Source organism: Podarcis gaigeae, assembly GCF_964106915.1.
Source record: "Podarcis gaigeae genome assembly, chromosome: 1".
In the NCBI taxonomy this organism is placed as follows: Eukaryota; Metazoa; Chordata; class Lepidosauria; order Squamata; family Lacertidae; genus Podarcis; species Podarcis gaigeae.
This window is the reverse complement of record NC_139678.1, coordinates 127,476,559-127,498,014: the sequence shown is the minus strand read 5'-3', so window position 1 is coordinate 127,498,014 and position 21,456 is coordinate 127,476,559. Positions and strand designations below refer to the sequence as shown.

At 44.9% G+C, this 21,456-nt stretch overlaps 1 protein-coding gene and 1 long non-coding RNA gene across 6 annotated transcripts in view; one reads left to right on the top strand and one right to left on the bottom strand.

Annotated features, from left to right (window-relative positions):
* BMPR2 (bone morphogenetic protein receptor type 2) overlaps positions 1-1,359 on the bottom strand; it is an 88,859-nt gene extending 87,500 nt beyond the window's left edge. For 2 of the 5 annotated variants that reach the window (XM_083706161.1, XM_083706159.1), the window contains exons 1-2: positions 1,083-1,359; positions 7-714 (exon numbers count right to left, since the gene is read on the bottom strand). In XM_083706161.1, the coding sequence (XP_083562287.1) occupies positions 7-82 (76 nt within the window). In that variant the 5' untranslated portion in view covers positions 83-714; positions 1,083-1,359. Of the gene's footprint in view, positions 1-6; positions 715-1,063 lie in introns of all 5 variants that reach the window. The other 3 variants (XM_083706163.1, XM_083706160.1, XM_083706162.1) reach the window with 2 other exon arrangements.
* LOC310833764 overlaps positions 1-21,456 on the top strand; it is a 334,495-nt gene that overhangs the window by 104,179 nt on the left and 208,860 nt on the right. The window lies entirely within an intron of this gene.

Here is a 21,456-nt window from a genome sequence, read left to right as displayed (position 1 = left end):
ACTTACCAGCCGCAGTGCTGAGTAGTAAGGTGGCAGTGGAGAAAAGGAGCAATAGCAAAAGGTGCTGCAGCAAGGCGGTCATATTTGAAGAAATCCAGGAGGGTGGATGACGATGTGTAGAATAATTTTCTTTTAAAATGCCAGCAGGAGGAAATCTCCAGTCTCCAAAGAGTCTTAACCCTCTTGGTTTACAATCCAGACTGAAAGGGCAAATGGCAGATGAGAGGAGCAGCCTGACCTCTTACTCCATTACACGGATCTGTCTTCATGTTTCAGGGCTCGCCTCCCAATGAAGAGTTTTGGTTCTCAAGCGAACATACGTGTCCTTTCCCCCCAGCCGGCGGTCATCTTTCGCATACTATATATATATGTATATAAAAACCAGGCTTACTTCCCACGCTTCTTCGCAATATCAAAGCACCGCACACGTTGCACAGGAATCATATCCGAGAGGTGTGGAGAGGACGAAACAAAAAAACCCACGATTGTCAGCTACAAGCAGCTTCCTCGATCCCTCAAAAGGCAGACACGGGCAGGCATTTAAAAGGCCGAGGTCTGAGGAAACCAAACAAAAAAACCCCCCAAAACCACCCGAATTTCTCTCTGCCGTCGTCTCTTTCCTGAAATGTTATTTCCAGTCACTTGACGTTTAAAAACAAGGCGTCGTCGTCTTCGACGTGAGGGGTTTTAACGGCGTCTCTCCCCATGACGAGTCTTTGGAAAGAAGAGAGAGAGAGAAATCGTCAGGATCCGATCCTTTAGCCTTACACGAAGGGGAAAAAAATAATAATTGACGGGAGAAAGGGAAATATTCTTGGCGTTTCTCGGGAAAGGGCGCCAGTGATGAGGGTGTCCCCCCCCCCAGCAGCAGCCCCGAAGGCAAGAGAGGCCTTCTTTCCTCAGCCCACCCGGACCCCCAATACTGGAAAGGGCTTCGAGGGGGTGAGGGAGGGCGGCGAAGGAGGGCGCCCCCTCGTCTTCCCCTCACAAAGGCTTCCCCCCTTCCTTCCCTCAGCGCCGGCCAAGCCCTCCTGCCGCCCTCCCCTCACACACACACGCACACACGGTCTCGCCTGCGCTGCCTTCGGGGGCGCCTCGCTCGCAGCCCGCCCTCGGGCCCGTTTCTCACGCCTCCCAGTCGCCGGGCGGCTCGGGGCTCGGCTGGCAGCTGCTCCCTCTTTCCCCCCTCAGACCAGACACAAAGGGGAGTCGCTGCTCCAACTGCCAGTCTGAAGCGCCCGGCCCGCGGGCGCCACCATGCCCCGCCCCGCCCCGCCCCGCCCCTCATTGGCTGGGAGCCGACGCGACGTCGACGTCCCCCCCCCCCAACAGCCCCTCTTTCTCCCGTTTCTCTCTCTCCCACCGAAGGTTCTGATCCGCGCGCGGTTGGGAAGCGGCGGTCATAGAGAGGCGGCGTTCCTCCCGGCAGAGCGGCCCCCTGAGGGAGGGAGGTGAGAAGGTGTTGACGGAGGCCTTTCCGCGCCGCCATGTTGCGGAGGCTCGCCAGACGGGCGGCCCGGCAAGAGGGGGAGCTGCTCGCGCCTCTTCCCTCGCTTTCTGGCTGCCGCTGTCGCTGTGGGAAGGCGCCTCCGCCTGACGCCGCTCTCCCGGTGGACTCTCTCCCTCCCAGCTTTTTATATTTTATATTATTTTATTTTTTTCAATAATTTTTTCGTTAGATTTTCCACAGTGATAACACAAACCACAAAGCAAAATGATACACAAAAACAGAAAAAGGGGGAACAATAAACAGATAAGCAATAACAACAAACTTAATTCTTCACAAATCCAACCTTTTAAACATCTTGGTTGACTTCCTCAAATCCCTCCCTTCTGAGTTTCCTTGTAATTAAAAGTAACAGCTAGTGTTTAAACAAGATATCAAAGAAAATGGTTTCTGTGAAAAAGAATCGAGGTTTCAACAAGAAATATTAAATAACGATTTTAAATGTATAAACTACTGCTGGAGTGGCACTTGAAGGACAAGGAGGTAAAATCAGTGATGATTCATTGGGCAAAAGATCTGGGATATAATATTCAATTAAGTGAGTGGGTCAAATTATGGAAAGAAGGTTTGAGATTTACTGCATGTAATGCATTGAAAGAAAACGTGATGAAGATGATGTATAGATGGTACATCACACCAGTTAAGTTAGCAAAAATGTATAAAGTCAGCAATAAATGTTGGAAATGTAAAGAAAAAGAAGGATTATTTTATCATGTGGTGGGAATGTAAAAAGGTGAAATGCTTCTGGGAGATGATATATAATGAGTTGAAAAAAATGTTGAAATATGCTTTTATTAAAAAGCCAGAAGCATTTCTTCTAGGTATTGTTGGAAATGATATAAAAAGGAAAGATTGTAAGTTGTTTTTATATGCAGTAACAGCAGCAAGAATATTACTGGCCCAAAAATGGAAGCAAGAAGAACTACCAACATTAGAAGAATGGAGGATGAAATTGATGGACTATGCAGAATTAGACAAGCTAACAGGAAGGATCCGAGACCGGCGGGACCAGAGGTTTACCGAAGACTGGACTAAATTTACTGAGTATTTGAAAAGTATTTGCGATGATCAAATTACGTTTGTAGGACTACAAGAAGTTCTGTGAGGAGTAATTTAAGAAATATTGTAAAAATGGAAAGGAAGAATGATTTGTTAGAAAATGTAAAGGCAATATTAAGTTAAGAATTGCAGGAGAAATAATTAAGACGGAAGGCTATCAGAGATGCTGAAGGAAGTCCAAATAAGGATATATGTATAATAATTTGTGTGGTATGTCTTAAAATTTTTGTATGCTAAAATTAATAAAAAATATTGCCGGTATTTTTAAAAAAATTAAAAGTAACAGCTTTCCAATATCATTAAACTAAAACAATTTCCAATTATAATCCATCTTAGTCACTTTTCTTAACATTCTAAATCCCATTTATTTAATTATAACTTAGTTTAATCCTAGGCCTATTTGTTTCTTTCAAGTAGTTTCTAATTTTTTATATTACAATATTTATTCAAATAGTCCTCAAATTTCCTCCAGTCCTCTTGAAACTCCTCTTCTTTCTGGTTGTGGATTCTTCCAGTCAGATCAGCTAGCTCTGAAAAGTCCATTATCTTCATCTGCCAATCTTCCACTGTTGGTAGTTCTTGTTTTTTCCAATTTTTAGCAAGTAATATATTGTTTTATTTCGTCCTCCTCGTAACTTTTCTTGGACCTTCTCTCTGCCTGCCTCAAGACCCCCACCCCCACCAGTACAAGTAAAATCCTGGGTCGGCCCACACACCAGCCTCAGTTGGCAGGATCCTCAGGGGCAGGCAGGATCACAGAACTGGAAGGGATCCCCCAGGATCATCTAGTCCAACCCCTGCAATGCAGGGGTCTTGGCACCACCCCAACCAGTTTGGAAGCAGAGCTGGATTTACGTATAAGCTAAACAAGCTATAACTTAGGGCCCCACTCTCTTGGGGCCCCCCCAAAGAAATTAAAGGGAAAAAGCAACCGGATGTACATTTCCAAAATACATGATAAAAAGCAAATAAAATAAAAGCTACGTACAGCAGCAGTGTTTTGTGTTGAGTAGGCTCCTATGGTATAAGTAATGGGCCCCGTCTGCTTGCCTAAAAGATTACTGGTTTGCTCATTTCTGTATATAGGGTATGGGACGCGGGTGGCGCTGTGGGTTAAACCACAGAGCCTAGGACTTGCCGATCAGAAGATCAGCGGTTCAAATCCCCACGACATGCTGAGTTCCTGTTGCTCTGTCCCTGCTCCTGCCAACCTAGCAGTTCAAAAGCACGTCAAAGTGCAAGTAGATAAATAGGTACCGCTCCAGCGGGAAGGTAAACCGTGTTTCCGTGCGCTGCTCTGGTTCACCAGAAGCGGCTTAGTCATGCTGGCCACATGACCCGGAAGCTGTACACCAGCTCCTTCGGCCAATAAAGTGAGATGAGCGCCGCAACCCCAGAGTCGGCCACAACTGGACCTAATGGTCAGAGGTCCCTTTACCCTTTACCCTTTACCTTTATATATAGGGTGCCTACATTCTGCATGTGCAAATGGCTTGAGATATTTCTTAGGTCCATAAATTACCATATAGCATATATTCAATACAAAAAAACAGCGACAATTTGTTGCTGACAAAGGACAGCTGGACCTATAAAGGGCCCCATTACCTTCAGTAGCTGAGGGCCTCATCAAACCAAAACCCCACCCTGTTTGGAAGCATACCAGACCCTGCTTAGCTTTGCAAATGTGCTAGCAAGCTTTATACCCCACCCTTGGGGGATGTTATTGGGTTGTTTTTATTTTGATTATATATGTATATTGTGGAGTTTATGTTGATCTTTTCTGTGAGCTGCCCCGAGACCTCCAGATATAGGGCGGTATATATATATTCAATTAATAATAATAATAATCAGATCTTAATTACCGCCCTATTCCTGATGTACATCTTCAATCACCTGCTCTTCCCTAGCGGGGTGGGTGCCAAATTGCATACCGTAACAACATTTCTCCGATGAAAATAGGGACATCCCATTCCATAATAATGTTATTAGTTATACCCCGCCCATCTGACTGGCTTGCCCAAGCCACTCTGGGAGTCTTCCAACATACATAAAAACATCATAAAACTTTTTTTTTTAAAAAAAACTCCCCTATACATGGCTGCCTCCAAATGTCTGCTAAAGGTTGTATCGTTACTAATCTCCTTGGCTCGAGGGTGTGTAGTTGCATAACTACATACCCTCCCAACATTTCCCTGATGAAAATAAGGGATGTCCTAAGGAAAAGTGAGACATGCTGGGATCAAATCAGAAACCAGGACGGCTTCTGCAAATCTGGGACTGTCCCTGGAAAACGGATACTTGGAGGATATCTTGAAAATATCCTGAGGTGGTGCTGATTGAGTCTCATCCAGAAAAGCACCCCAAACCTCCCACAGAGTTATTTGTACAAGATGGAAGAGAATTCACTTGAGAAGATCAGCAGACATTTTCCTAGGCTGCATAATTTTGTAGTGTGTGCTACCCATTTTTAAAAAGTAAATTTTAGTTCTTGATCCATTCTCAGGCTTCAGAGCAATTTGTGGGAGTAAGACGCTTTGAACACTAGTACAGACTTCTCAGTACACAGGATCAGGTCTCCACAAATGTAAAACGTGTTAGTGTGCACAAACACACTAAACCTTACTGGAAAGAAAAGAGCTAAATAATTACTGCCGCAGACAAGAGACCAAAAGTCTTCTCATGTCACCCTGGGGGTTTCTTCCTTCTGATCACATTAACGAATGACAGTAGCTGGGCAAAGTTCTCTCGGTGCTGAGGTTTCAGCCCATGGCAAGGCAGTTGTGAGAACATGATGTACACAGTATTCAGTCTAGGTTGATTTTTGGCACATGGCTGTAAGTGGAAACGTTGAAGCAAGAGCAAGCGTGAGCCAAATTCAGCTCGTGCCAATGGTGTCTACAAAACTGTGGGCAGAAAGTAGTATGGGATCTGATGGTAGATCGCAGGGTGATTTACAATATATTAGCAATAATGCCTGACTCCTAGTTGTTTAACAACAGAATGGGTTTTGTTACCAGAAAATAATTTCCAAAACTAACTTAGGGACATGTGAAATGAAGTAAGCTAACAGAGTGAGCTTTCATGTGAAAATACTGTGAGCTCAGTTCTGTTCCGATGCTAAAAACAAATTTCGAGGTCAGAATATGCTCAAGAGACACCATTAAAGTCATTTGTAAACCCAGCATAAACAATACAATGTATTCTTACTGTTTCAACTTTGTATTTTCTTCTTCTTTTTGTTCACCACTACAATATGCATAAATGGTGGGGGGGTTATAAATTATTTAAATAAATGAATGAATTATTATTATATATCTTTTGCACCCAGCTCTGGTTGTTAGATCTTGAGGTTCTTGTAAAAACAAAACAAAAAACAAACAAGTACAGTGGTACCTCGGGTTACAGATGCTTCAGGTTACAGACGCTTCAGGTTACAGACTCCGCTAACCCAGAAATAGTACCTCGGGTTAAGAACTTTGCTTCAGGATGAGAACAGAAATTACGTGGCAGCAGCGGCACAAGGCCCCATTAGTTAAAGTGGTGCTTCAGGTTAAGAACAGTTTCAGGTTAAGAACGGACCTCCAGAACAAATTAAGTTCTTAACCTGAGGTACCACTGTAGATCTGACAAGACTGAAGTCTGCCCTTCTGACTGTAATTAAAGCTGAGAGCCTAACATTGCCTATTAAGTCCCATATAGTAGTCAGATTTGGACCAGAATTCCCCAGCTCAGACTGTTTCACACCAGCTTGCTATGTGTTACATCTATGGTGTCTAGTAATGGTCATTAATAGAATGGGCTGCAGGAGAGAAACATTAATAGCCTTAATTTCTCATGCTAGAAATGAATATTGTCCCCACCCTTTTTTGAGATTCCGAAGGAGTGAAGACTCCTCTAAAACCAAGTACAGTGGTACCTCGGTTAAAGTACTTAATTCGTTCCGGAGGTCTGTACTTAACCTGAAACTGTTCTTAACCTGAAGCACCACTTTAGCTAATGGGGCCTCCCGCTGCTGCCACGCCGCCGGAGCACGATTTCTGTTCTCATCCTGAAGCAAAGTTCTTAAACTGAAGCACTATTTGTGGGTTAGCGGAGTCTGTAACCTGAAGCGTATGTAACCAGAGGTACCACTGTACTGTTTCAACCAATCTTGATATTAACATTCTCATGCTCAAAATGAGGGTAAACACCACAGTAGGTTAGATAGTTCTGACATTACATATACATGCCCTTTGAAATAATGCTTGTGTGTCTTTGATGTATCTTATCATATCTGCTCACTAATATCAGTTGCTTGCTCTGCATCTATCACCTGCTATCTTATTTACCCTATCTAGTCATCCTTCGGACATTTTCAAAACCAGATTTTCCTTATTCCTCCTTTTCTTTGAGCTTCATTCTTCATCTTTTCCTCAGCACGGTGGGTTCCTCTATGCTTTTAACCCCTTAAAAGTGGTTTCAGGAAGTTAAAAATCTAAAGAAAAAGTTGAAGATAAAAGTGTCTGTACTAGAGATTGCTGATACCACAGTTTCAATTTGCACTCCTAAATGGAATGCCATAAAATTAGCAATCCTGTATGGATTCACCTGGGAATAAATACCGTTGAACTGGACACAATGTGAAGGCGAGGAGCTATCTCAAGACATCATTCTGCATATAAAAGCATGTTTAGACTTACTGAGGTTGTTAAGCAAGCAGATGAAAGTCAATGCAGAAATTCATTCAGGATAGCCATTTGTGGTCCCTTGGTGACACATTCCAGAGTGACACTGAAGTTGCCTAACAACTTTATTCCTTGCAAGCTCTTTTTCCCCCACTCCCCTTAGCGTTTTTCTTGAGCAAGGAATCTACGCATTGTTAAGCAATTCCATTACAATTGTTCACCCACAATTCTGAATTTCTCAAAGAAAACGCACTTATCTCCCCAGTCCTGATTAATCTTACTAAAAGCAACTTTGAACAGCTGGAGCGTTATCTACTCAGCAGATAGTAGACACTCTCCGGCATAACCGCAACCTCCAATTTAGATCAAACAATGGATTTTGATTACTCAGTAGAGTTTGACGGAAAATTCCGTTAAAGCCTTCCAACCAGCGGAATCCAGAAACTTCTGGCTCTGGACATTAAAGCCAAGACAGTGATAAAATAAACTTAGGTCCATAAACCTACATTTCTCATTTGGCTCTCTCTCTGCTGCTCATCCAACTGAACCCCAACCATTGTACCTATACCATACATTTCAAGCAAACTACAATTCCCAGGCTTGCCAACAAAGGTCCATATAGTTAAAGCTATGGTTTTCCCAGTAGTGATGTATGGAAGTGAGAGCTGGACCATAAAGAAGGCTGATCGCCGAAGAATTGATGTTTTTGAATTATGGTGCTGGAGGAGACTCTTGAGAGTCCCATGGACTACAAGATCAAACCTCTCCATTCTTAGGGAAATCAGTCCTGAGTGCTCACTGGAAGGACAGATCGTGAAGCTGAGGCTCCAATACTTTGGCCACCTCACGAGAAGAGAAGACTCCCTGGAAAAGACCCTGATGTTGGGAAAGATGGAGGGCAGAAGGAGAAGGGGACAACAGAGGACGAGATGGTTGGACAGTGTTCTCGAAGCTACCAGCATGAGTTTGACCAAACTGTGGGAGGCAGTGGAAGACAGGAGTGCCTGGTGTGCTCTGGTCCATGAGGTCACGAAGAGTCGGACACGACTAAACGACTAAACAATAACAACAAACAATTCCCAGGATTCTTTGTGAGAAGCCGTGACTCTCCAAGTGGTATAAGAGCCATGGCATCCTGGGAATAGTAGTTTGTTAAGAGAGCTGAGAATCGTCATACATCACTACTGGGAAAACCATAGCTTTAACTATACGGACCTTTGTTGGCAAGGTGATGTCTCTGCTTTTTAAGATGCTGTCTAGGTTTGTCATTGCTTTTCTCCCAAGAAGCAGACGTCTTTTAATTTCGTGACTGCTGTCACCATCTGCAGTGATCATGGAGCCCAAGAAAGTGAAATCTCTCACTGCCTCCATTTCTTCCCCTTCTATTTGCCAGGAGGTGATGGGACCAGTGGCCATGATCTTCCTTTTTTGATGCTGAGCTTCAGTCCATATTTTGCGCTCTCCTCTTTCACCCTCAATAAAAGGTTCTTTAATTCCTCCTCACTTTCTGCCATCAAGGTTGTGTCATCTGCATATCTGAGGTTGTTGATATTTCTTCCGGCAATCTTAATTCCGGCTTGGGATTCATCCAGCCCAGCCTTTCTCATGATGAATTCTGCATATAAGTTAGATAAGCAGGCAACTACAAAAGTTGTGTGGCCAAACTGGACCAATGTGCAAGAGAGAATCATATTCAAAGTTCGGCTTGATCACGTGCGTTTTACTTGAAACTAAATGCCATAATAATCATTGGGGATTATTTCAAAATAAATGTGCATAGGACTGCAGTTTTGGCTGTACAGTCTATGAGTCATGAAGCCTGCTTATCATAGGGGTGATCGCTGGTAGAAATATAAGAATCATACCAACTGTGAGATACAGCAGTATCCATCGTCTGCCAGGAGATTCTGCAATCAAGCCCAATTACACAAATTAATCCAAGTTGCAAATTACCTGCTTTGCATACATACTTGATTCACATGTTAAATGCTCACATAGCGTCTCCTGATTTTGATTTTAAAAGGAAGGTGGGGACAAGAAAACTGTGGATGCCCGGAAGCACACGAGAGCCATGCAGGATATAGATAATATCCTCTGTCAATAATTTACAAGAGCTTTGAATTCCTAAGAGAAGGATATTAGGGAATTCCTACTGGCATGGGAAATCTCCCCAAGCAGCAGGAGAATAATTTACCATTTCTGCTCCACATGCCGGCCCTGCGGTGGAGCGAACCAATCGATTGCAAGTAGCACCATGAGCAAGGGGGAAATATGCAGGCAGAGATTTGTGCAGGACTTCCAAAGTATTGGCCCGAGGAAGGTACCGTATTTTTTGCTCTATAAGACTCACTTTTTCCCTCCTAAAAAGTAAGGGGAAATGTGTGTGCGTTTTATGGAGCGAATGCAGGCTGCACAGCTACCCCAGAATCCAGAACAGCAAGAGGTATCGCTGCTTTCACTGCGCAGCGATCCCTCTTGCTGTTCTGGATTCTGAGATTCAGAATATTTTTTTCTTGTTTTCCTCCTCCCAAAACTAGGTGCGTCTTGTGGTCTGGTGCGTCTTATAGAGATAAAAATACGGTATCTGCTTCAGACAGGCTGGGTACACACAATACTTTTAAAGCACATTTGAAGCACATTCTTTTCATCAAATAAGTCTGGGCAACTGTAGCTTACCCCTCGCGTAGTTACTATTCCCAGCAACCCTTAAGAAACTACAGTGCCCATAATTCTTAGAGGAAAATAATGTGCTTCCAATGTGCTTTAAAGGTATTGTGTGTACACAACCACACAGCTTAGATCTCTTGAAGTCCTGGCACTGTTGCACTCACAGAAAAGTAACCTCGTAAATGAACTTTTTGGGGAGGGAGAAGAGTCACATCACTCTTATTTTCTCCTCCCCTGACAGCTACCAAAACGAGCTCTGTCCTAGCCACCACCATTGGTAAGCCCCAAAAATTTTGAAGAATTTCACACCTGCCTGCCTCTCTAAATCTCTGTCTGTGCAGGACTGACAATAGGACATTTCCCCTCGCTGTGGTCTAAACCACTGAGCCTCTTGGGCTTGCTGATCGGAAGGTGGGCGGTTCGAATCCCTGCAACGAAATGAGCTCGTTGCTCTGTCCCAGCTCCTGCCAACCTAGCAGTTTGAAAGCACACCAGTACAAGTAGATAAATAGGTATTGCTGTGGCGGGAAGGTAAACAGCGTTTCCATGCACTCTGGTTTCTGTCCCGGTCTTCCGTTGTGCCGGAAGCAGTTTAGTCATGCTGCCCACATGACCCAGAAAGCTGTCTGTGGACAAACACTGGCCCCCTCAGCCTGAAAGCAAGATGAGCGTGCAATCCCATAGTCGCCTTTGACTGGACCTAACCGTCCAGGGGTCCTTTACCATTTACTGTGTTAGGCTGCAGATACAAAGCCAACAGGAGACTCTTGAGAGTCCCATGGACTGCAAGAAGATCAATCCTATCCATTCTGAAGGAAATCAGCCCTGAGTGCTCACTGGAAGGACAGATTGTGAAGCTGAGGCTCCAATACTTTGGCCACCTCATGAGAAGAGAAGACTCCCTGGAAAAGACCCTGGTGTTGGGAAAGATGGAGGGCACAAGGAGAAGGGGACGACAGAGGACAAGATGGCTGGATAGTGTTCTCGAAGCTACCAGCATGAGTTTGACCAGACTGCGGGAGGCAGTGGAAGACAGGAGTGCCTGACGTGCTCTGGTCCATGGGGGCACGAAGAGTCGGACACGACTAAACGACCAAACAACAACAACACAGGGCCAATAAGAAGCTGGAAAGACAGCACTGTGGACTGCCCTGCTGTTGCCATCATTTAAGCCCTGAAGAAGCTGGTATCTGACTTTTCAGCTACCTTACAATATACTTTAATTTTCCAAACCAAAGCAAACCAATCTTTGGCGCACCCCTGTCACACCACCCTAGTTAAGACAAGGCCAAGGGGTGTTGCGAACAGTCGAGCTGATGTTTCATTTCCTCTCATTGTTTGACAAAGCATAACCCTGAATGCCTATGTTCCTGAACGTCACGTTGGGTGCAGGGCTACTGTAAGAATGCCCATATCTTCAGGTTAAATTTAGCCTCTTCTAGAAGCACTATATGATGGTTAAAGTCTTCTCTGTTCAATGAAACTTTTGAAACGAGTTTTAAAGACCAGAAGGTGAACTGTGTCTGTCAGAAAGGCTGTGCACCATTTGGAGAGTAGAAAGGCTTAAGAGCTCATGCAATTATGCTTCTAATAGAGTGTGTGTGTGTGTGTGTGTGTGTGTGTGTGTGTGTCTTCCCCAGTGCTGGATTTATGTATAAACTAAACAAGCTATATGGGACATGGGTGGCGCTGTGGGTTAAACCACAGAGCCTAGGATTGCCAATCAGAAGGTCCCACTTAGCAGTTCGAAAGCATGTCAAAGTGCAAGTAGATAAATGGGTACTGCTCCGGTGGGAAGGTAAACAGTGTTTATGTGCGCTGCTCTGGTTTGCCAGAAGCGGCTTAGTCATGCTGGTCACATGACCTGGAAGCTGTACACCGGCTCCCTTGGCCAGTAAAGTGAGATGAGCGCGGCAACCCCAGAGTCGGTCACGACCGGCCCTAATGGTCAGGGGTCCCTTTACCTTTACGTATTGATCATAGAATTGCAGAGTTGGAAGGGACTGTGAAGATTGTCTAGTTCAACACCCTGCAATGCAAGGATCTTTTGCCTGACGTGGGGCTCAAACCCACAACCATGCGATTAAGAGTCTGGTGCTTTGCGGACTGAGCTATCCTTCATTACATCTGCATGGCTATCCAACTACTGAAAGAAGCTAGTGTCACGGTACATCAATGTGAAGGCCTCTCCTCCTCAGAAGCAGTCCTCTAACCGCACATAGTTGTGGAAAAATACAGTAGCTGGCTACTTGGAATGCATTTGACTTCTGAAATCCCACGGCAATTAACTGGAGGTCACGAACGCCTGATAGCATATTGCCACATAGCAAGAGAACAAGGCTATCTGGCAGAATACCCATTCTTTCTCAGCTGTCTTGCCCATCGCACTTATTTTGCAATATAGATATAGTTATATAATTTTTCTGTATCTGCCAATCAAAATTGTAGCAAACAATGAAATTATTATTATTATTATTATTATTATTATTATTATTATTATTATTACAGCCCCCCTCCTGCTTTCTGTCTGACTTTTCCCACCCTAAAAGGAAAGCAGCACCAATTCTCCACTTCGGAAACAAGACTGGTTTTGGATTTCTTCTGATATTCCAGATTAGGGTTGCCAAAAGTAAAGGACACCCCGAACGTTGCTGAGCTTTTTTGACGGAACTGATACCAGGGTTTGTCTTCTAATGACAACTGTCTGCTGTAAGTGGATATGGGATAAATGGGATGTGCTAATGCAGATAGGTTTAAATATATATACAGTATTACTTGTTCCAATACTGCTGTTTCCAGCAACTTGATGAGATCAAATAGGATAAAGTCTATGTACTGTACCAACTTGCATTACGTATATTCAAAACCTTTCCGTGTTGTCTGGCTTAAGTGTCAGATCAAACTGTTCTTCTCATGGGTTTACACTATGTGGAACATGCATTAATTCCTTTTACACATTTAGGTAGCCAAATTAGCACCAGCAGCCCAAAATGAATAAAGCCCGAAATCTCGCTTTATTGGCTGAGGGAGCCGGCGTACAGTTTCCGGGTTATGTGGCCAGCATGACTAAGCTGCTTCTGGCGAACCAGAGCAGCGCACGCAAAGGCCGTTTACCTTCCCGCTGGAGTGGTACCTATTTATCTACTTGCACTTTGACATGCTTTCGAACTGCTAGGTTGTCAGGAGCAGGGACCGAGCAAGGGGATTCGAACCACCGACCTTCTGATCGGCAAGTCCTAGGCTCTGTGGTTTAACCCACAGCGCCACCCGCGTCCCATGATCAATAGGGTTAGCCTTAAAAGATGGCGTACTTATATTGAACCAGTAGGGCTACAATTCCCAGAGCTCTTAACAAACGATAGTTCCCACGATTATTTGGTGTACAGTGGTACCTCAGGTTAAGTACTTAATTCGTTCTAGAGGTCCGCACTTAACCTGAAACTGTTCTTAACCTGAAGCACCACTTTAGCTAACGGGGCCTCCTGCTGCCACCGTGCTGCCGGAGCACGATTTCTGTTCTCATCCTGAAGCAAAGTTCTTAACCTGAAGCACTATTTCTGGGCTAGCAGAGCCTGTAACCTGAAGCGTATGTAACCTGAGGTACCACTGTACTCATGTAAAAACACCAGGCAGGCCCCACAAATAAGCCAGAGATGCATTTTAAATAAAAGGACACATTCTATGCATGGAAAAACACGCTGATTCCCGGACTGTCCGCGGGCCAGATTTAGAGCACGGTTGGGCCGAATCCGGCCCCCGGGCCTTAGTTTCCCTACCCATGGTGTGACTCAACGGGTGCTGGGTGTAAGACAGCGTTTGTCCCCCGCCACACGCCATGCCTCTCAAGAGTGCTCTCAGCCATTCCTCTGGGTGAGAAGGAGGGGGATCCCTCGCTCGCTGGTCCTTCCGGGGCCGGCAAAGCTGACGAGAGGCGAAAGCGCCGCCAGAAAAAACAAGCTGGGACATGGGTCAAGGAGCACCGCCATCAAACTCCTTGTTGTCAGCAGGCTTGGTGTGCAAGCTATCGAAAGCAGATGTTGTGCCAGGAAGAGGCAGCTCTCAGCTCAGGAGAAGATGCAGCAACTTCAGAATGACAACAGCCAGCAGAACAACAGCAGCAGCAGCAACAACTGTGGGTGCGAGTTTGTTCGCTTGTTGCATAGATTAGCAAAGAGTTGCATGAAGCTCCACACCCCTAGCTCACCAAAGCTCCTAGATTTTGCCATCCGGACAAGGCTACCGTATCAAAGGCAATCCTTCTGCATATTTAAATGTGGGAGGGTTTGTTCTGCTTATCTGTTTGTTTTAAAATCCACGAATTTGGCTTCTGGCATCACAAAGCTAGCATACAGAAGTGGTTCCGTGTTGCTACATCTGCTCATCTATCTATGACTGCATAGATACCATACCTTTGAAACACATTCAGAGCCCTGGGCATAGCTGGGGGGGGGGGAGCAGCTGCCCCTCCTAAACCAAGTAAACAAATAAAAATGCTTAACTAAAAGTAGGAATAATCAGAGTATTCAAAATTGAAATGCTTGCTGAGGTCACGTGGATGATGTTGTGAAAGGTTCTCAGCAAATTCAATAAAACCTAGATTTTTTTTTTTTAAGGGAGATGGGGAAAAAGGCATGTTCTTTGCAATTTTGCAACATATAGAATAATGTTAACTGCATGGAAGGTACTCCCTGATGTTAATTTTTTATTTAGCTTCCCGGTTTTCAGATGACTGGAGATTTTGACAGATTGTTCTGAGCACCTGGGGTCAAAAGAGAGTAATGTACAGTGGTACCTCAGGTAAAGTACTTAATTCGTTCTGGAGGTCAGTACTTAACCTGAAACTGTTCTTAACCTGAAGCACCACTTTAGCTAATGGGGCCTCCCGCTGCTGCCGCGCCGCTGGAGCACGATTTCTGTTCTCATCCTGAACCTAACCTAAAGCACTATTTCTGGATTAGCGGAGTGTGTAACCTGAAGCGTATGTAACCTGAAGCGTATGTAACCTGAGGTACCACTGTAAAACAATTGTTGATGAGATGTTTCATTCTGAATCTGCTAGACAGAGCCGGACAGAGGATGATGACAGGTTGGTAGCCTGCCCCCCTAACATAAATCCTGGCTACATCCATGTTCAAAACACATCCCCCCCCCCCACTTCACTCAACTAATTCTGGACACTGTCTTTAATTTCATTTTCATTTCATTTATTCAATTTATACACTGCCCTATATCCAGAGGTCTCAGGGAAGTTCACAAACAAGACCATAACATATAAAACCAAGCCAAAAACAATGTGCCTCAGGGTTCTGTCCTCTCCCCCATGCTTTTCAACATCTACATGCAGCCTCTGGGAGAGTTCATCAGGGGGTTTGGGTTGGGTGTTCATCAGTATGCGGATGATACCCAGCTCTACCTCTCTTTCAACTCAGAACCAGTGAAGGCGGTGAAGGTCCTGTGTGAGTGTCTGGAGGTAGTTGGAGGATGGATGGCGGCTAACAGATTGAGGTTGAATCCTGACAAGACAGAAGTACTGTTTTGGGGGGACAGGGGGTGGGCAGGTGTGGAGGATTCCCTAGTCCTGAATGGGGTAACTGTGCCCCTGAAGGACCAGGTGCGCAGCCTGGGAGTCATTTTGGACTCACAGCTGTCCATGGAGGCACAGGTCAATTCTGTGTCCAGGGCAGCTGTTTACCAGCTCCATCTGGTGCGCTGGCTGAGACCCTATCTACCTGCGGACTGCCTCGCCAGAGTGGTGCATGCTCTGGTTATCTCCCGCTTGGACTACTGCAATGCGCTCTACGTGGGGCTACCTTTGAAGGTGACCTGGAAACTGCAATTAATCCAGAATGCGGCAGATAGACTGGTGACTGGGAGCAGCCGCCAAGACCATATAACACTGGTCTTGAAAGACCTACATTGGCTCCCAGTATGTTTCCAAGCACAATTCAGAGTGTTGGTGCTGACCTTTAAAGCCCTAAACAGCCTCGGTCCAGTATATCTGAAGGAGCGTCTCCACCCACATCGTTCTACCCGGACACTGAGGTCCAGCGCCGAGGCCTTCTGGCGGTTCCCTCGCTGCGAGAAGCCAAGTTACAGGGAACCAGGCAGAGGGCCTTCTCGGTAGTGGCGCCCTCCCTGTGGAAGACCCTCCCAGCAGATGTCAAAGAGAACAACTACCAGACTTTTAGAAGACATCTGAAGGCAGCCCTATTTAGGGAAGCTTTTAATGTTTGATGTATTACAGTATTTTAATATTTTTGTGGAAGCCGCCTAGAGTCGCTGGGGAAGCCCAGCCAGATGGGCAGGGTATAAATAATAAATTATCATTATTATTATTATTAACCCAATAAAAAAAACCAAAAGAGCCACAATCTAAAGGGGTTTTGGTTGTCAATAAGATCAACCAAAGGCCTGGTTTAAAAGGAAGGATTTTGCCTGGCACCTAAAAGTGTATAATGAAGGCGCCAGGTGAACTTCCCTGGGGAGAGCATTCCACAGACAGGGAGCCACTGCAGAGAAGGCCCTGCTCTCATGTTGCCACCCTCCGGAGCTCTCGAGGATGAGGCACATGAAGAACGGCCTCAGAAGATGATCTCAGGGTCCAGGTAGGTTCATATGGAAAGAGGCGGTCCTTGAGGTATTGTGGTCCTGAGCCATTTGTTAAGGGTGGCTGAGGATTGTAAATCTGTGAATAGTAAACTGCAATGCCCAGAATTATTTGAGGAAAAGAACGTGTTTCGAATGTGCTACTCCACCAGCCCAGCCCAGAATCTCCAGGGACTCACGATCCATCCTTGAGTTCTACTGCTTCCAGATTTTAATGGGTAACATCCTTTAGCCAAACAGCAATTGGCTTTTGCTTTGCTGAGCCACCCACAGGCTATTTCTCAGACGTTGCGTATGGCCTGCAAGTGGAAGTCTGATTTCCCATAATGGGTTTGGCTTTTGGACCGCCTTCTGTTTCTGTTGCTTAGTTCTCAGCCTCCTAGAATCATAGAATCATAGAGTTGGAAGAGACCACAAGGGCCATCGAGTCCAACTCTCCCTGCCTAGAGAGAAACCACAAATAGATGTGGATGAGCAACTTAAAAATAAATTAATGATTACAAATCATTTTTCTTCCAAGGAGCACGATGTGACAGACAAGAGGGTCAATGCTATTTTAATCTCAACCTCCCCCACGTGAGGAAGAAGAAGAAGAAGAAGAAGAAGAAGAAGAAGAAGAAGAAGAAGAAGAAGAAGAAGAAGAAGAATCTTTCTTTCCATCAGCCACTAGCCAGAGCAATAAAATAAAACGTACCGAAGATAGAGGTAAAAACTTAACTATAGAAAATACATTTTGGGACTTTACTTCAATAATCAAATAATAGATCTTATTCTAATTGCCCCTGCTAAAATCTTTGTAGTTTTTGCTGTCACCTGATTATCTTGATCTGCTAAAAGTAAGGGCATAGTAGCAATGGTTGAGTGACCCAACATGGAGAATAATAGAGGGTTAAAAATAACCTCACTCCTCAAATCATTATAAAGAGTGCAAGCCAGAAGCACATGAGCCACTGACTCAATACTGCCATCTCCACAGGGACATAACCGGTTTTCCAGCGGAATTTTTTGAAACCGACCCTCGATTCCAGCCGAAAGCAGTATATTCAATCTTGCGAAAGCACGTCGGTATTTTGGAATTGTTAAATTTTGCAAACAGGGTGCCAACGTGTCACAATGACTAGGTGGGAAATAATCATACCGTGGACAAAAATTTCCCTATCGTGGCCAAATTTTTCTGTCCCTCGAAATCATATAGTAAAGGTAAAGTAAAGGGACCCCTGACCATTAGGTCCAGTCGTGACCAACTCTGGGGTTGCGCGCTCATCTCACTTTATTGGCCGAGGGAGCTGGCATACAGCTTCTGGGTCACGTGGCCAGCATGACTAAGCCGCTTCTGGCAAACCAGAGCAGCGCACAGAAATGCTGTTTACCTTCCCGCCAGAGCGGTACCTATTTATCTACTTGCACTTTGACGTGCTTTCGAACTGCTAGGTTGGCAGGAGCAGGGACCGAGCAACAGGAGCTCACCCCGTCACGGGGATTCGAACCGCTGAACTTCTGATCGGCAAGTCCTAGGCTCTGTGGTTTAACCCACAGTGCCACCCGCGTCATATAGGCGCTGTCAAATTAAATTACTTGCTTTACTGAAACCCAGTGTCAATAAGTGTTGTGGTGATAAACCAGAAAAGTAAAGCTTTTGGTTGACAGTTTTAGTCCAAGCGATCCTGTGAAATATATTAGCCTTGGTTTACTTCCTATTTCTCAGCCTAAGTGTAAAAATTAGAACTCTAGTTCCCATGGTTCAGTGTCCGACATGCTTTGCCATGAGTAGATAATATGGTGTACTCCAGGTGTTTCAGACTACAATTCTGATGATCCTTGGCCATCAGCCATGATGACTGGGACCGATCAGTGTAATTGAAGTCCATCAACATCTGAAGAGAACCATGTTGCCAAACCCACATGCTATCCACTCAATCATATTGAGTTTTCATTCCCTGTTCTTCCCACACAGCCCTTGTTATACTCCTATGGTGAAACTGTGGACATCCACATCGTTGACTCCATATCCCATCATCCCCAGAAAGCATGGCCAATGGTCAGGGATGATGGGATTTGTAGTCCAGCAACATCTGGAAGGTCAGAGATGCCTCATCCCTGTGCAACAGCATGACAGAGGCTAGTTGCTTATTCCCTGCTGCTGGGCTGTGCTTTTTCTTGTCCATGGGCTTATCAAAAAGCCTTTTTTGTTGTTGTTGTTGCTGGAACAGTAATTAGCTCCCTCTGCCGTTTAATTTAAGCAGAGTTGGCAAGTAATTACAGGCTCACTATGTATATTTTGCTGTAGAGAGGCTTAGTTTGGTCAGAATCAAGTACAGTGGTACCTCGGGTTACATAAGCTTCAGGTTACATACGCTTCAGGTTACTGACTCCGCTAACCCAGAAATAGTGCTTCAGGTTAAGAACCTTGCTTCGGGATGAGAACAGAAATCGTGCTCCAGCGGCGCAGCGGCAGCAGAAGGCCCCATTAGCTAAAGTGGTGCTTCAGGTTAAGAACATTTTCAGGTTAAGAACAGACCTCCGGAACGAATTAAGTACTTAACCCGAAGTACCACTGTACACACTTCCAGAATTAATGCTAAACACATACTTCTGGTAAATTAGCCACCATAGCCACTAGAGGCCCGTGAAAATTTGTGTTCCAGGCTTTTTAGACTCATCTACTCATAGATGGGGACGTGGGTGGCGCTGTGGGTAAAACCTCAGTGCCTAGGACTTGCCGATCGTATGGTCGGTGGTTCGAATCCCAATGGCGGGGTGAGCTCCCATCGTCCGGTCCCAGCTCCTGCCCACCTAGCAGTTCGAAAGCACCCCTAAGTGCAAGTAGATAAATAGGTACCGCTTTATAGCGGGAAGGTAAACGGCATTTCCGTGCGCTGTGCTGGTGCTGGCTCGCCAGAGCAGCTTTGTCACGCTGGCCACAAGTGTCTTCAGACAGCGCTGTCTCCCGGCCTCTTAAGTAAGATGAGCATGCAACCCCAGAGTCGGTCACGACTGGCCTGTACGGGCAGGGGTACCTTTACCTTTTACTCATAGATGCAGTCTATGTAGTCCAGGTGGCGCTGTGGTCTAAACCACAGCGATGGGGTGAGCTCCCATTGTTCAGTCCCTGCTCCTGCCAACCTAGCAGATCGAAAGCACATCGAAAGTGCAAGTAGATAAATAGGTACCGCTCTGGCGGGAAGGTAAATGGCGTTTGCGTGCGCTGCTCTGGTTCGCCAGAAGTGGCTTAGTCATGCTGGCCACATGACCCGGAAGCTGTACGCTGGCTCCTTCAGCCAATAAAGCAAGATGAGCACCGCAACCCCAGAGTCAGTCACGACTGGACCTAACAGTCAGGGGTCCCTTTACCTTTACTTTACTCATATACTATCTGAAACCAAATGGGCGCATTGGTTGCCAGATGTGAATTTCCCCCCCAGCTCAGAAATATCATTCCCAATCACGCCCTCTTTCTGCCACAAACCCTTTGCTACTCTAGTACAGCAGAATAGTGCTGTATGAATTAATTTGAGTTACCCGAGTTTGTACAGTAGGTTTAGCTTGAACTTTCTAATATTATTTTATCAAAATTTATTCTCAGTTAGGTTTTGTGCCTCTCCCCTCGAGAAATTGTTCCTTATTGCTAGCACAACCATATGCACGTCAACTCAGAAATAAGGTTTAGTGGTTTTGATGCAACTTATTCAAAGCACATGCAAGGTAATAAGTCTCTGTGTAGAAAGGGGCATTTACTCCTGAGTAAATATGCACAGGATTATGCTGTGAGAGCAGCAATAAGAGAGAGAAATCAGATGTTCTCATTATATTGGTTTGTTAAGAGGTTTTAATAACAGGCAGTGAAAATCAGTCTTCTAATCAAAGGACCGTTCCACTGAAATGTCTTTTAGTGAAAATGAGATATATTTATGTTATCAATATGAAAGTCTTGAAAATACCAAAAAGGAAAAGTTTGAGTAAAAGGAAGGAAGATACACACAGAAAATGTTTAGGCAGCTGACATTATTTCCAGATAAGGGCTATGAATTAGTCCTGAATGTAAGGTCACTCACCTTACTATATAGCCACTAAGGGTTCCATCCTATTTAATACCGTTTTGAATTAAGTTTGTTTCACCTGAAGGTGACCCAGGACATTTTGTCCCAGCGGTTAACTGAGCGTTGAAGAAGCCAGCGATACTCTCTCTTATTTTTAAACCAATGTGCAGAAGCTCTCCTGGTTCTTGCGCCATAATCCAAAGTAAATAAGTTCCCTCTTTGATGTTCCCTCTTTGTAAGCAAATCTAATCTCTTAACTCTCCTTGTGCACGGATGCCGTTCTCTGCGCCTTCGTTCATTTCGCTGCCTTTTTCATCTTCCTCCATCCTATTGCATTCCCTTTGACATCCTCATGTGATTATCAGTAAGCCAAGGCTGATTTACTTACTGGCATTTTCTTCTCTGGTTAGTATATTATTTTAATACGCCCTAGTTTTGTCTGTCTTCTCGGTTGCTACAATAGAAACCCAAGGATATGTTTGAAAGCCGGTTTTGTTCCGCTTCCAGAGGAAGAAAATAGCTTGCTTGGCCTGCCCTGATTTAAAATAAATTTTGATATTGTATCCTCCAGATGTTTCTGTTGGAAAGGTAAGCACACGTTTGGTTTTAATGTGTCCACTGAATATATCAGTACCAATGGGTGATGTTTACGCATTTGGATCTGGCCTGCTGACCAGCACCCTTTGCGCAACAGTGCTGTTAACTGCTGTTAACTGAACCTCTGCTCCAATTCTCGACTTATATCACAAGCACGACCCATCTGCAAATGAAGCTCTACGAAAGAGCGGACCAATGGGAAGATCTGGACAAGAAAATATGACACATAATCTTATTCATGGAGTGCTTGAGGGCTTGAAGGGCAAGACGCTAACCTTATGGATTATGCTCTGGTTATCTCCCGCTTGGACTACTGCAA